At 55.2% G+C, this 15,000-nt stretch overlaps 1 protein-coding gene across 1 annotated transcript in view; it reads right to left on the bottom strand.

The window, feature by feature from the left end:
• The window catches only part of Myo18b (myosin XVIIIB), a 200,747-nt gene that overhangs the window by 78,390 nt on the left and 107,357 nt on the right, over positions 1 to 15,000 (bottom strand). Inside the window, 2 exon segments of the mRNA XM_051162160.1 lie at positions 2,636 to 2,749; positions 13,234 to 13,386. Of these exon segments, the coding sequence (XP_051018117.1) occupies positions 2,636 to 2,749; positions 13,234 to 13,386 (267 nt within the window).

Here is a 15,000-nt window from a genome sequence, read left to right as displayed (position 1 = left end):
GATGGTGTGCTCGCACATGTGCAGGTGCTCCCTGTACATGTGTAGGCGCATGCTGTGGATGGTGTGCTCGCACATGCAGGTGTTCCCGTACATGTGTGTAGGCGCATGCTGTGGATGGTGTGCTCGCACATGTGCAGGTGTTCCCTGTACATGTGTGTAGGCGCATGCTGTGGATGGTGTGCTCGCAATGCAGGTGTTCCTGTACATGTGTGTGGGCGCATGCTGTGGATGGTGTGCTCGCACATGCAGGGTGTTCCCTGTACATGTGTGTAGGCGCATGCTGTGGATGGTGTGCTCGCACATGTGCAGATGCTCCTGTACATGTGTGGTAGGTGGCATCCTGTGGATGGTGTGCTCGCACATGCAGGTGTTCCCTGTACATGTGTGTAGGCGCATGCTGTGGATGGTGTGCTCGCACATGTGCAGGTGCTCCCTGTACATGTGTGTAGGCGCATGCTGTGGATGGTGTGCTCGCACATGCAGGTGTTCCCTGTACATGTGTGTAGGCGCATCCTGTGGATGGTGTGCTCGCACATGCAGGTGTTTCCCTGTACATGTGTGTAGGCGCATGCTGTGGATGGTGTGCTCGCACATGCAGGTGCTCCCTGTACATGTGTGTAGGCGCATCCTGTGGATGGTGTGCTCGCACATGTGCAGGTGCTCCCTGTACAATGTGTGGTAGGCGCATGCTGTGGATGGTGGTGCTCGCACATGCAGGTGCTCCCTGTACATGTGTGTAGGCGCATGCCTGTGGATGGTGTGCTCGCACATGTGCAGGTGCTCCCTGTACATGTGTGTAGGCGCATCCTGTGGATGGTGTGCTCGCACATGCAGGTGTTTCCCTGTTACATGTGGTGTAGGGCGCATGCTGTGGATGGTGTGCTCGCACATGTTGCAGGTGCTCCCTGTACATGTGTGTAGGCGCATGCTGTGGATGGTTGCTCGCACATGCAGGTGCTCCCTGTACATGTGTGTAGGCGCATGCTGTGGATGGGTGCTCGCACATGCATGTGTTCCCTGTATATGTGTGTAGGCGCATCCTGTGGATGGTGTGCTCGCACATGTGCAGGTGCTCCCTGTACATGTGTGTAGGCGCATCCTGTGGATGGTGTGCTCGCTCGCACATGTGCAGGTGTTCCCTGTACATGTGTGTAGGCGCATCCTGTGGATGGTGTGCTCGCACATGCAGGTGCTCCCTGTACATGTGTGTAGGCGTATCCTGTGGATGGTGTGCTCGCACATGTGCAGGTGTTCCCTGTACATGTGTGTAGGCGTATCCTGTGGATGGTGTGCTCGCACATGTGCAGGTGTTTCCTAGTTAGCTTTTTTCCAACTGGACACAACCTAGAGTCATTTGAGAAGGGGGAACCTTGGCTGAGAAAAGCCCTTCTAGATTGACCTGTGGGCAAGCCCATGGGACACTTTCTTGTTTAATGATAATGTGAGAGGCCCCAGCCCATAGTAGGTGCTGCTACCATGTAGATTAGTGGTTCCAGGGGGTATACATGAAATCAGATAGAGCAAGCAGTGAATAGGAAGCCAGTAAGCAGCAGCCCTCCATGGCTTCTGCTGCAGTTCCTACCTCAGGTTCCTGCCTTGAGTTCCTGCCTCCGGGTTCCTCCCTTGAGTTCCTGCCTCCAGGTTCCTGCCTTGAGTTCCTGCCTCCGGGTTCCTGCCTTGAGTTCCTGCCCTGACTTCCCCCAGAGATGGAGTGTGAGCATGTAAGACAAAATAAGCCCTTTTCTTCCCAAGTTGCTTTCAGTCATGGTGTTGATCACCACAATAGAAACTCTGAAACGATGTGTACGCATACACAAGTAAAATACAGGACAAAAGGACCCTGCACATGCCTGAGCTGATCCTCTCCATTTCTAGGCAAAGTATAGAATTATGTATGTCAAGCACAAATTTAAGGTGAGTCAGATCATCCAGACCCCAGACATTGTCACCAACATGACAGGGCTACACCATGGCTCATCTGTCCCCCTGCAGTGGTGACCACACAATAACGTTATAATGAATAGCCAGGTCTTCTGTTTACAGGGAGTTGAAGGGAGCCTGTGAGAGACATGCTTTTCCTGTTAGAGAAGATGGCATGCAGCAGTCTGATGACAAACACAGAGTCCCCGTGGCATAAGAACACCGCAGGGTGGTGAGAGGTTCCTGAGAACCACCAACAACTGTGAGCACACATGGACATAGGATCAGCTGTGCAAATTCATGCTACTCAGCACACAGTAGGTGTACAGCAAGTTTCCTCTCTGCCTTTATGAATGGGATCTCACTGTTGGTGCACACGTGTGCGTGTGTATGTGTGCACGTGTGTGTGTGTGTGTGTGTGTCCTGTTGAATTCAGTGCCGAGCACCCAGTAGGCTCATGATAAATTCCCTTTGCTTCTTAGGGAGCTGAGTGAGTGTTCAGCCGGTCCACAGGAAGGTCCCTTATTCACCTTATAGAGCTGAGCACCCAGAAGGTCTACAACAGACGCCTGTACCCCCAGGGGACTCAGTGGGCTTTCAAGGGGGCGCCCCACAGATCCACTGTAAGCGTCTTTGTGCCATACAAGGCTGTGCCCCTGGCAGGCTGATGTCAGACCTTGAGCCTGCACTTCTGGGGCTGTGGGAGGGGCAGTACCAGGCTCTTGCTCCGGGTCATGCTCTCCAGCTCGCTGTGCATGCTCTCCAAGTCCGCAGTCAGCAGCTTTTGGGTCTTCAGTGCATCCTCACACTTGGCCTCGCTCTGCTCCAGCTGTGCAGGAACAGGAAGTGGAATGAAAAGGAGGAAGTTGCTTCTCTAACACCCACCTCAAACAGCCAGCCCAGTCCAGCCCAGCCCTAGCCCAGCCCAGCTCAGCCCAGCCCAGCCCAGCCCAGCCCAGCCTTAGCCCAGCCCAGCCCAGCTCAGCCCAGCCCAGCTCAGCCCTAGCCCTAGCCCAGCCCAGCCCAGCTCAGCCCAGTCCAGCCCAGCCCAGCCCTAGCCCAGCCCAGCCCTAGCCCAGCCCTAGCCCAGCCCTAGCCCAGCCCAGCCCAGTCCAGCCCAGCCAGCAGTCAGCCCAGCCAGCCCAGCCCAGCCCAGCCCAGCCCCAGCCAGCCCAGCCCAGCCCAGCCCAGCCCTAGCCCAGCCCAGCCCAGCCCAGCCCAGCCCTAGCCAGCCCAGCCCTAGCCCAGCCCAGCCAGCCCAGCCCAGCCAGCCCAGCCCAGCCCAGCCACCCACCCGCCAGCCCAGCCAGCCCTACCCAGCCCTAGCCCAGCCCAGCCCAGCCCAGCCCAGTCCAGCCCATCGCCCAGCCCAGCCCTAGCCCAGCCCATCCCAGCCCCAGCCCAGCCCGCCCACCCAGCTCAGCCCAGTCCGCAGCCCAGCCAGCCCACCCAGCCCTAGCCCAGCCCCAGCCCAGCCCAGCCTACGCCAGCCCTAGCCCAGCCCAGCCAGCCCAGCCCAGTCCGCCCAGTCCCAGCCCAGCCCAGCCCAGCCCAGCCGCCCCCAGCCCAGCCAGCCCAGCCCAGCCCAGCCCAGCCCAGCCCAGCCCAGCCCAGCCCAGCCCAGCCCAGCCCAGCCCTAGCCAGCCCAGCTCAGCCCAGCCCAGCCCAGCCCTAGCCCAGCCCAGCCCAGCCCAGCCCAGCCCAGCCCAGCCCAGCCCAGCCCAGCCCAGCCCAGCCCTAGCCCAGCCCTAGCCCAGCCCAGCCCTAGCCCAGCCCAGCCCAGCCCTAGCCCAGCCCAGCCCAGCCCAGCCCTAGCCCAGCCCAGCCCAGCCAGCCCAGCCCCAGCCCTAGCCCAGCCCAGCCCAGCCCTAGCCAGCTACCCCCACACCTTACACCTGTCCGTCAACACAGCACTGTGTAAGTGCATGAGGCAGCCTGGGTCCAAGCCCGCTCCAATGCCCTGCACTGTCCTGTGGCAGCTCGAAACCCGGATGCAGGAATGAGCTGCTCCTCAGTCCCCTAGGGCAGACAGCTGAGGACACCTACTGCCAACTTAGCACCAGGGACATGCAAGGAGCAGTCAACTGGTCCGCTTTCCCAGAGGAGACAGGCAAGGACAGATAGTGAGGCCAAGGGATGGTGGGGTGAGAAGGATGATTATCAGGATGATTATCAGGATGATTATCATGGGAGGTGTGTGACTTGAAGGACAGCGGGAGCCTGCCAGGCCTGACCAGGGCTTGACTTGAGCTGGTCTGCAACCCTTTTAAAGGAAAAATGTTCTGCACAGAAGGCTCTTCTTATGCTCAGCTTTGACCAGATCTCGAAGGCTGAGCCAGTAACTCAAGCTGCTTTCTCAGCCTCTGCCTTCTCGCCTATTGGTAGCCTACAGCTACCTAAGCACATGCCCTGGCTCCAAGAGTGACCAGTCCCATTGAGAAACCCAAATCATGGGGGGCTGGAGTGATGGCTCAGCGCTTAAGAGCACTGTCTGCTCTTCCAGAGGTCCTGAGTTCACTTCCCAGCAACCACGTGGTGGCTCACAACCTTCTGTAATGTGATCTAATGCCCTTTTCTGGTCTGCAGGTGTACATGCAGACAGAGCACTTGTATACAGAAAATAAATAAATAATAATCTTGGTGACAGAGAGAGAGAGAGAGAGAGAGAGAGAGAGAGAGACAGAGACAGAGACAGAGACAGAGACAGAGAGACGGAGAGACAGAGACGGGGGAGGGGGAGAGAAACCCATATCAGTACACAGACACTATGTCCAGTGTGCAACTAGTAATTTCCCTGGATCTTTAGAGTCTGCAAATAGAATACCCCTTAGACATGCTCCAGACAGAAAAACACCCAAGAAAAACACCCAGGACTCAGAGCAGGGCAGCACCTAGCCCAGAGACACACAGTCACAGGAACAGAAGCGAGTCCAGAATTCCCCGGACACACTTTAGAAACCACAAGCTCCTGAAGGGTTAAGGGTGTGGCCATGGCACCACACGCCTGTAATCCAGCATGAGGCTGAGTTCCAGGCCAACCCTGCCACAAAAAACAAAAACAAAAAACAAACAAACAGGTAAAACTAAAGGGCTTGGTGCTAAGAGACAAGAGGAGGGGAGTAAAGTGGCCCAGGATCCTGCTAAAGGGTCCTCTTCCCCTCAGGGTGACCCCTGAGCACGCAGCACACTGACCATGTAAGAAAGGCCTAGAGTCCAGACAGTTTGTGCACAGCCGTCTTAGGAACAACTCCACTTCCTCCAACACACAAAGAGCAACTATGATGTCAAGTCACCTTGCTCTGCCCACATGCTACAGTGGCCGTGACAATGACAGAAGGTGGGTGGGGATAACGTGTTGGTGGGGTGCCATTCAGAGAGGTGGGACTTTAGGCTGAGTTTGATCTTCCAAGCTGGAACCGCGAGGCCTCTGGTGAGACAGAGAGGCTAGAAGAAGGGCTCTCCCTAAGGATAAATCTGTCCCACTACAACCAAGGAAGAGGTCACAGCACATGTGTGTACATGTGTGCATGTGTGAGCATGTGTGTGCGTGTGGGTGGGCACACTCGAGCATGCTTGCACTCATGGATTTGCCACTCCTGTGCACAAAGGGTGGAGCAGACACCTGTGGAGGGGTAACCAGCCTCCAGGCTCCCTACACAGGATGGAGAACACTCTTCTTCCCACGGTGCTGGGGTGATGGGAATTCCCATACTCTCTGGTCCTGTGGAGCCCTGGATACCACTAGTAACTGTAGTCCATGCTACTGTGTGTGTGTATGTGTGTTTGTGTATGTGTGTGTGCGCGCGCGCGCGTGCGAAGGATCAGCCCATTCTTTTATAGACGAAATATCCCATTGCAGGGGGAGGAGGGTGACCTGTGATTTCCCAAGGTCAGATTTAAGTCTTCAAGGCTCCAGACCCAAGTGCCCCTGGGTCCCACACACCCTTCTGCACATGATTCTGCTTTAGATCTCTTCCCCATGGGCTCAGTCCTGACCAGAGACCTTTCTCTGCTGCCTCCCTGGCCCCCTACTCTCTCTCCCTACACCCCCACACCCCTGCTCTCTCCATCCATACTGTCTCTCTCAGCGCCCCCCCACTCTCTCTCTCCCCTTGCCATCCTGACTCTGTCCCCCCCTCCCCACCCCCACCCACTGCCGTCTCTCTGCCAGCCACCAGCCTTCAGGGAGGGTGACTGAGATCCCTATCACACACACAGCGACTGTAAGCCCAGGAACGCCTTTGCTTTCTTATGAGAAGCCATCTTCTGCCTGCTCTAAATACTTGGGGAAATGTTTTCTCTGGGCTTCCAGGGCTTCCAAAGGAGTCGGCTGGACATCTGCAAATAGGAGGAATGGGAGCGCTGTCTTTCTGCAGAGAGCTTAGATCCTAGATTTCTGGGTTTGGTTAAACAAACTTGAGGGATTTAAAACCACAGAGTGGGAAAATGTCACAGGGGGAGCGTTCCACCTAATTTACAGCGCCAGCCAGGCTGGACGCTTTCCAGGCCGGGCATGCCACCTTGGCGCTTGGAAAGACTCCACCTCCAGTATGGAGGTCTTCTCCAGAGGGGGCCACCCACTGTCCATGCTGCAGACACTCCCAACCACATGCAACGAATGCAAATGTCACTGCAGATGTACTAAAATTGTCCACTGAGGGCTGAGGAGACAGCTCAGTGGTTAGGAGCACTTGCTGCTCTTCCAGAGGATCCAAGTTTGGTTCCTAAGACAATTGTTAGGCAGCTCAAAACTGCCAATAATTCCACCTCCAGGGGCTCCAATGCCCTCTCGTGGCCTTTCTGAGCACCTACACTCTTGTCACATACCTCCTACACAGCACATGTACACATATATAATCAAAAATGAAAAATTTAAATGTCAAGAGACTCTAACCATGTTTATACCACAGTGGATCCAAGATACAACTTCCAAGTTGACAGGGTGACAAGCTTCACTGACTGTCCCAGAATTGTCCTGCCCCACGTGGAGACCGCCATTCACTAGCGGGTCTACAGAGGTGTTCTCAGTGCTGAGCACTGAGCCCAGGGCCTTGCGGGGCAAGCACGGGCTCAGCAGGCATTCGTTTACTCAGCCGCATGCCCAGACCACATTTCTTGTCTGTTTTGTTTTGTTTTAAGACAGGGTTTCACAAAGTTAGTCAAGCTGGCCTTGAACTCAATCCGTAGCATAAAGAAACTGCTGCCAAGGACAGCGGTGAGACCAAAGCCCTAAAGGTTCGGCTCCTGGGCGCAGTGTGGGTCTGCCACCTTTGTGTCAGGAACAGACAGGAAAACGTTTGTCGCTGTGGCAAACCGAGTGCCCAGACTTAAGGCGGGCCAGTCTGCTCTGCTCTGGTTTAGAAAACTGAAACTTGGTGTGTGTGTGTGTGTGTGTGTGTGTGTGTGTGTGTGTTGTGTGTGGTGTGTGTTTGTATGTTATATGTTATGTGCCTGGTGTGCATGTGTGCGGTATGCATTCTATGTTGTGTGTGTGTGTTGTGCATGGTGCATACAAGTGAGTGTGCAGGTGCACACACCCATGCACACACACAGGGCGCCCTTCTCTATCGCTCTTCGCCTCCCTGAACTAGAGGCTAACTGCTTCAGTTAGGCCAGCTCTGAGGACCGATCGGCCTCTCTCCAACCGCCATGCCGGAGGCACCGACAGACACGCCCTCGTTTTACATGGTGCTGAGGATACAGACTCAGGTCTTATCCACTAAGCCACACTCCCCCATCCCCTACACATCAAGCCTTACCCAACTCTCGATTTGCAGCGTTGACCCCTCCCCATGGGCTCAGCCTTCCCCTTAGGTGTGCCGCAGGGCTCCAGCCTCCAGTGGGAATGGCTGGGCAGCCTCTGTGGCTGCTGGGGATTTGCTTCATGGAGACACATTTCTGAGCAGCTGCCCTGGTTTCCCAGAACCCACTGGGCTCAGGTTATTCTGGGGGTATAGGATTATGTCATGGCATCAAGCACCGCGGGGTGCCTGGTGGTACACAAAGGATGTATTCTCCTGTCACTGTTACCTTGGGGGCCCAGGGCTGTGCTCCTTGCCTGGCCATCCCCAGCTAAGCAGAGGCTGCCCTTTAGACAGAAAACTAGATTTCCTGCCTGTAATGTAAGAGCGAGGCCGCCTTCACGCTTCGTTCATCACGGCCAAGGAAGTGTCAATATTTGTGGGCGAACAAACCTGTGACCACCATGTTTCCAGCCAATTACAACACGCTCTTTATCTCCCCTGACAGGAGGTTAGGTTAATATTGAATCAATTCCCTCCAACATAGTCCTTAGAGAAAAAAACAAAAGCTCTTCAAATAAAACACTTAGTGAGGCCACCATTCTGGGGCTGCAGGCTGGGGAGACGTGTCCCCAAGGTGCCTGGTCATACAAAGGCTTCCATCGGGGCATCTTCCCAGGGCTTGTTAATTACCTCCACTGTCTCATGGAAGCATAGGTGACACATGGTGACAAATACCCCAATTAAGAGCACTGGGGATAGATCAGGGTTATCAGTCTTCTCTGATGGGAGCTCCAGGCTGGTAGTTAATCATGGCTGGGAATTCATGGTGAAGATGGGCAAGGCCTAATGGCCCAGCCACAGTCCAGGAGGGGAGGGGCCCACCAGAGCACCAGAGGGTTCTGGAAGGGGTGTGGCATCTGGAGTGCTGCCACCCTGTGTTCAAATCCCAATCCTGCATCTTATAACCTCTGTGGCTTTCGATAAGGATGACAGTTTTGGTGGAAAGTGATACGGATGAGAGCAGGACAAGATGACCTTTCACCCACCCACGGGAGAGGGATGCCTGAAGTTGAGTTCAGAGGACAGATATTCATCAGGCAAATAGGGCTAAGAAGGCAGGAGCTGGAGCCAGTTGACAAGGTGAGAACAGACATGACAGACAGCAGTGTGGGACACGGCTGTGTGATGATGCTTAGACTGGAGGGAAGGAGCTGGGCTGGGCAGCCTACAGGTGGGACTAAGGAATCTGGACTAGGTACAAAGGATGATGGGAAGTCACCCGCAGATCTTGCAGGCAAGCAACCAGGACTCTATTGAGATCTTCAAAGTCTTTCTCCAAAGATGAGGTGGCAAGCCCAGGGCTGTGGCAGAGCGCCTGGCTGGTACATGCAAAGCCCTGAGAAGCGTCCCCTCCCCCTTACCTCTCCCCCTGCCATCAAGTGACAGAAAGGCTCTCTGGACAAGACACAAAGCCAGCAGAGAGAGAATTCCTGGCAGGAGATCTACAGGTGTTGGGGGGGGCGGGGGCGGGTGGAGCGTTTGCTCTTAGCAGGCAGGAGCCTGAGCAAGAGCTAAGTCAACAATAGAAAACAAAACCCACTCGCCAGTTAACAGAAGCCACTCTCCTGCCTCCTCTGGGAAGGGAGGTCACAGACACAAAATCCAAATGATAACTAACTAGCGCCCAGGAGCTGCCACCGGCTTCCACTCTCTCCTCAGAGCAGGTGCCAGCTCCTGCCAGACCCTGGCTTCACAGATGTCATTAGCACAGCGATTATCTCAATATCCATCTTGGTTGCTGGAATGTCTTGTTTCCATGTTAGTTTCAGTGAAAACATCCCATGGGAATTAATTAGCAATTAAAAAAAAGCTGCACCCAGAAGCCAAAGACGCCCCCTTTCCCAGCAGCCAACACAGGTGAGCGGAGGGGACAGCTGCCAGCTTCCTTACCTGCTGTCTCAGAGGGGTTTTATTGAGGAGGGGAGGATATTATGTCACAAGGTCATAAGCCTAGCCCGGCCTCTTGCTACCTAGCTAAGGATGACCTTGGACTTCTGGTCCTCCTGCCTTCATGTCCAGTCAGTGCTGGCATGGAAGCTGCGGTCTCCAGGGGTACTATATGCTGGGGGAGCACTCTGCCAGCTCCGTCCCCAGCCCTGATCCTGGAGGTCTTAGCACAGGAAATTCAGCGGATTCTCTCTCAGATCTGGTGTTCTCTGGGGTCTGTGACGCCTCCTTGGAATGAGTCGCAGGCGTCCTCGGAAGGTAGGGCCTGGCTCAGGGACACCCAGGCACAGGCAGGATTTGAACCCCTTACCTATCTCATGCCCATGCCTCGGGGACTCTCAGGAGGAACACGAGCTGGTGTTGACTGAGACACATTCCAATGGAGATGCCAAAGGTGGGAGGAGCCACACTGATGCAGTGACTGGCTCATAGGGGTATCTGCCCAAAGGGGAGGGGGCGATGTTCTGCCTAAGGCAGCAGCATCATGGTGCTGGGGTATAAGAGGCCTCCAGCTCTGGCTGGGACAGGAATTGTGCCCTTGATGACAGCAACAGCAACAGAAACCACATCATTTCTAACCCAGACTTAACAGGAGAGAACAAATGGGGACAAACTGGGGACAAAACGCTCAGCTCTCAGAGGTGCAGCTGTGTTCTAGGCTCTGAGGTCAGGCCTGGTCCCTCCCAGGTGCTTCAGCACGTTAACAGGACCGCATCGGGTGAGCAGAGGTTCAAGAGCCCAGGGTAGCTGCACCTACAGCCCCAGGCATGCCTCGTTACGTGCCCCTGGATCAAGGGTTCGGTCAGCCTCTTAGAGTCTGGCTTCTCGTGAGTACGAGGGGTGAGATACAGGCGCATCCACCTGCTTAGGCATCAAAAGGATTGCCTGCAACGGCACACACTGCAGCCAGCCAAAGCTCACCTGCAAGTCTCATCAGTTCAGGCTCTGCTGGAAGTTGCCAGGGGCTTCTGTCTCACCCACTTGGGATGAAATCCAAACCTCCCTCCTTTATCTCTTCCCCCAGGTATGCACAGAGGAGACGTAGCCTCTTCCCTCCTCCCTCGGGGTTAGGCCTTTGCATGTATCTGTGCCACCATTTGGCATTTCCATCAGATGTGCATTTCATAGGACTGGGACGTACCACAGCTGTCTTACTGACAACTCCTCCTGCATCCCACCCGTCACGTGGCACACAGTAGGTGCCTTATAAACACACAGCCGAGCACACACATCGACGAAAGGAGGAAACCTTTCACCTCCACACACAGCAGCTCCACCACGTGAGGTTGGCTCCCTCTCTTCCTCCCGCTCCTCCCTTCCCAACCTGCCTGTCTCTGTGCCTTGGGCCCTCTGGGCAGAGAACAAATGCCAGGCACCAGACAGGAACTGCGGTAGTACCGGGAACCATCGCTGCTTTATCTAATTAGCTCCAATTCTCACATCTGGACACGTGTGCCAGGAGCCAAAGCGACTGCACCCTGACCTCTGGTCCAGGAGCTCCATCCTTAAAGTGATTTCCATGACAACAGCGGCAGAGAGCCAAGGCTGTGGATCCCTTTGATGGGAGCCCCAATTCGGAGAGCAAGAAAGAGGGCTGTCAGAGGAAAGAGGCTCTTTGACTCTGCTCAAGCTGCCCTCGTTAAACACCACTGCTTCCTGGAACACACATCTTAACCCTGCAGAGGACATAGGAATTCTCTTAAAGTGGGGGAAAGGGGAAAGGAAGAGAGAAATCTACCCTGGGCTCTTTTGTCAGAACAGTCACCTGGGGGTTTGGTAGACTAGGATGCAGGAACAAGGATGTAAGGTCCTCGCGCCCTGGGAGGGCTGAGTGAGGTAGACTAGGATGCAGGAACAGGGATGTGAGGTCCTCGTACCCTGGGAGGGCTGGGTGAGTGTGAGGTGCTCATTCCCCAACTGAGCCAAGATGACCAGGCCTCCCCTGCTCTCCTCCAACACACAGGGACCTGGGTTCTGCACTCAGAGCCAAAAGCTCCAGGACCCAGCGCTGTCACTTCCTGTGTTCCTTAGCCCCACGCATTGTCACCGCTGGGCAAATGTCCCCATCTATACAGTGGGCACAGGCACTCCTCTGCCTCCCAGAATTGCTCGTGATGACTAGGAGCATGTGGGAAAGATTAAGCTTTGTCACAGGTGGGAGCAATCTTGGCAGGCTTTACCCTTGGGGCACCCCATGAATACCTTGTGACAGACTGAGTGGAGCCATCTTGGGTCTGGAATTCAGGAAGCAGACCTGGGAACTCCACCTGGACTATTGTCTTTCTAATGGACCCTCACCGGGAGAAGGAGCCGGTCCTTCCCACGTGACTCAGGCAGTTGGGGAAGACAGAATAACAAAGTCGGCTGCAGAGAGAGCATGCGGGGGGCAGCGGACCAGCTGGACCAGCACGCGGGCCAGAGAGACACCTGAGGACCCGTCCCGTGGAACGGCTACCGGAAGGTTCACTCTTTTGTCCCTTTAACCTTTTTCCTTCTTGTATAAGCTAGTTGGGTTGTATAATAAAGTTTAATTGCTAAGAAACAGAGTCAACAGGAGCATCTGGTTCCAATATGATCGTGAAGACGACATGAAGCCCAGTGCCCAAACAATGAAGGTCTGGGCCTGAACGGTGGCCACTGGGGGAAGATGGGGAACCAAAGAGTGTGGGACAGGCAGCTCAGCGTCTCCTGGGTTGGTAGGAGTTTGTTTGGTGTCCCTTTCCTAACCCCCCCCTTTCTCTCTCTCTTTTCCTCCCTCCCTCTCTGCCTCTCTCCCTCCTTCCCTTTCTCTCCCTCCCTCCCTCCTTCTTCTCTCTCCCTCCCTCCCTCTCTATGTGTCTCCCTCTCTCCCTCCCTCCCTCTCTATGTGTCTCCCTCTCTCCCTCCCTTTCTTTCCCTCCCTTCCTCCCTCCTGCTTCTCTCTCCCTCCCTCCCTCTCTACGTGTCTCCCTCTCTCCCTCCCTCCCTCTCTATGTGTCTCCCTCTCTCCCTCCCTTTCTTTCCCTCCCTCCCTCCCTCTCCCTCTCTCCCTTCATCCCTCCCTTCTGGCCATGAGGAGAGAACATCCCATTTCACTATGCCATCTCTCCCATGATGCTCTGCTTCAGCTCAAGCCCACAGGGATGGGGCTAAGTGACCATGGACCACCAAACCATCAGAATCCATGGATGAACCTCTGCTCATTGGCCAATGTGAGGTACTGAGCTGTCCAGAGGTGCCAGATGACAACACGCACAGGGATTTAGTACATGGAGGGGGTGGGGAGAGGATCCAACCAGTGGCAGCTGGTAGCACTCACAAAGCTTGACCAGCATCATCAGCATCTGAGTAGATAGTCAAATGGCCACAGTAGTTCTCCTTGGTTCTGTGAGGAGCTGCCTTCGCCATATTAGTCCTGATACTGTGTCTTCTATACCCAGCCCTGGCTGTCACCAATAGCATCCAAGCGCTCACACCCTCTAGCCTCAGCCCTAGCCTGCTCATGCCCTTTACACAGACATAGTTGGTGGAAGGACGAGACCGAGTCCCGCCCCTCCTCCTCCCACATCTCCTCAGCACTCACCAAGCTGTGCACCTTCTCCAGCTCTTCCTTGCTGACTGACGTCCTGCTGTCTTCCATGGTAGCCAGAAGGAGCTGAACATCAGACAACAGAGCATGCGTTCTCCTGAGGTCCCTGCGGAGACGCTTTTCCACGTCAAAGTCACGGTGGCCAATCTGGAAGCCAAGGAAGGGCTTGTTGAGATGGCAAGGCAGTGGCCAGGACCAAGGTTCTCAGGACCTGAGCTCCACGGGGTCACTCTCACCTCTCCCATGCTATGGTGGCCATGAACTTTGAACCTACCACTTGCAAGGCTGAGGCAGGAGGACTGCTGTCAATTGGAGGCTAGCCTGGGCTATAGTGTGAGACCCTGTCTCAAAACACACACACATACATACACACACACTGTTTTCCATGAGCCTCATCTGCAAAATATGAAACTAAATGCTTGTTCAGCCTCAGGGCAGCCACAGGGTACAAGACTCCACCAGCATCGCCATAACAGGGCCACGTACAAGAATCCACCAGCATCATCATAACAGGGCCATGTACAAGACTCCACCAGCATCACCCAGGAAGGCTCCTGATGTTCCCAATTTGGTGATACTTGGGGTGGGGGTAGGGGCTATAAAGGCCATCTGACCCACACAGAGACCCTCTCTGCTTCATCCCCTGTTACACAGCAGGCTGGGGGCAGGTATAAAGCAGCTGACCCACGCAGCTGACCCACACAGCTGACCCACTCAGCTGACCCACGCAGCTGACCCACGCAGTTGGCCCACGCAGCTGACCCACACAGCTGACCCACTCAGCTGACCCACACAGCTGACCCACTCAGCTGACCCAGACAGCTGACCCACGCAGCTGATCCACGCAGCTGACCCACACAGCTGACCCACACAGCCGACCCACTCAGCTGACCCACGCAGCTGACCCACGCAGCTGACCCACGCAGCTGACCCACGCAGCTGACCCACGCAGCTGACCCACGCAGCTGACCCACACAGCTGACCCACACAGCTGACCCACACAGCCGACCCACTCAGCTGACCCACGCAGCTGACCCACGCAGCTGACCCACACAGCTGACCGACACAGCTGACCCACACAGCCGACCCACGCAGCTGACCCACGCAGCTGACCCACGCAGCTGACCCACACAGCTGACCCACGCAGCTGACCCACACAGCTGACCCACGCAGCTGACCCACGCAGCTGACCCACGCAGCTGACCCACACAGCTGATCCACGCAGCTGACACACTCAGCTGACCCACACAGTTTCATCCCCTGTTACGCTGTAGGTGCTACAGGGTCCATCATGACTCTCAGCCAACAGCGGCTGTGTTTCTTCCAAAGCCCTAAATGAAACTTTTGATATATGGAGTGATTCATCTTTGCAGGTTTAAAGGCAGGCAGGGAACCACTTTACCCAGAAGTGCACAAATTCCTTCCCCCAGAATTCTGAATTTATCAGGGAATAGTTCCAAGAACATCCAGGGGCCACAGCAAAGAACACAGGGCCACCAGGTAGATGGGATTCTGAAGAGAAGAAGATGGACGTCTCTTCATAGGCCAATGGTTCTCAACCTGTGGGGCGTGACCTCTTTGGGGGTCAAATGACCCCTTTCAATAGGCGTCACCGAAGACCATCAGAAGACACAGATATTTACAGTACAATTCATAATAGTAGGCAAAATTACACTTATGAAGTAGTAACAAAAATAACTTTATGGTTGGAGGTCACCACGACATGAGGAACTAACTGTATTGAAAGGTCAGAGCGTTAGG

The sequence above is a fragment of the Acomys russatus genome, chromosome 19 (genome assembly GCF_903995435.1).
Source record: "Acomys russatus chromosome 19, mAcoRus1.1, whole genome shotgun sequence".
NCBI lineage: Eukaryota > Metazoa > Chordata > Mammalia > Rodentia > Muridae > Acomys > Acomys russatus.
This window is presented reverse-complemented; position numbering and strand designations above follow the sequence as displayed.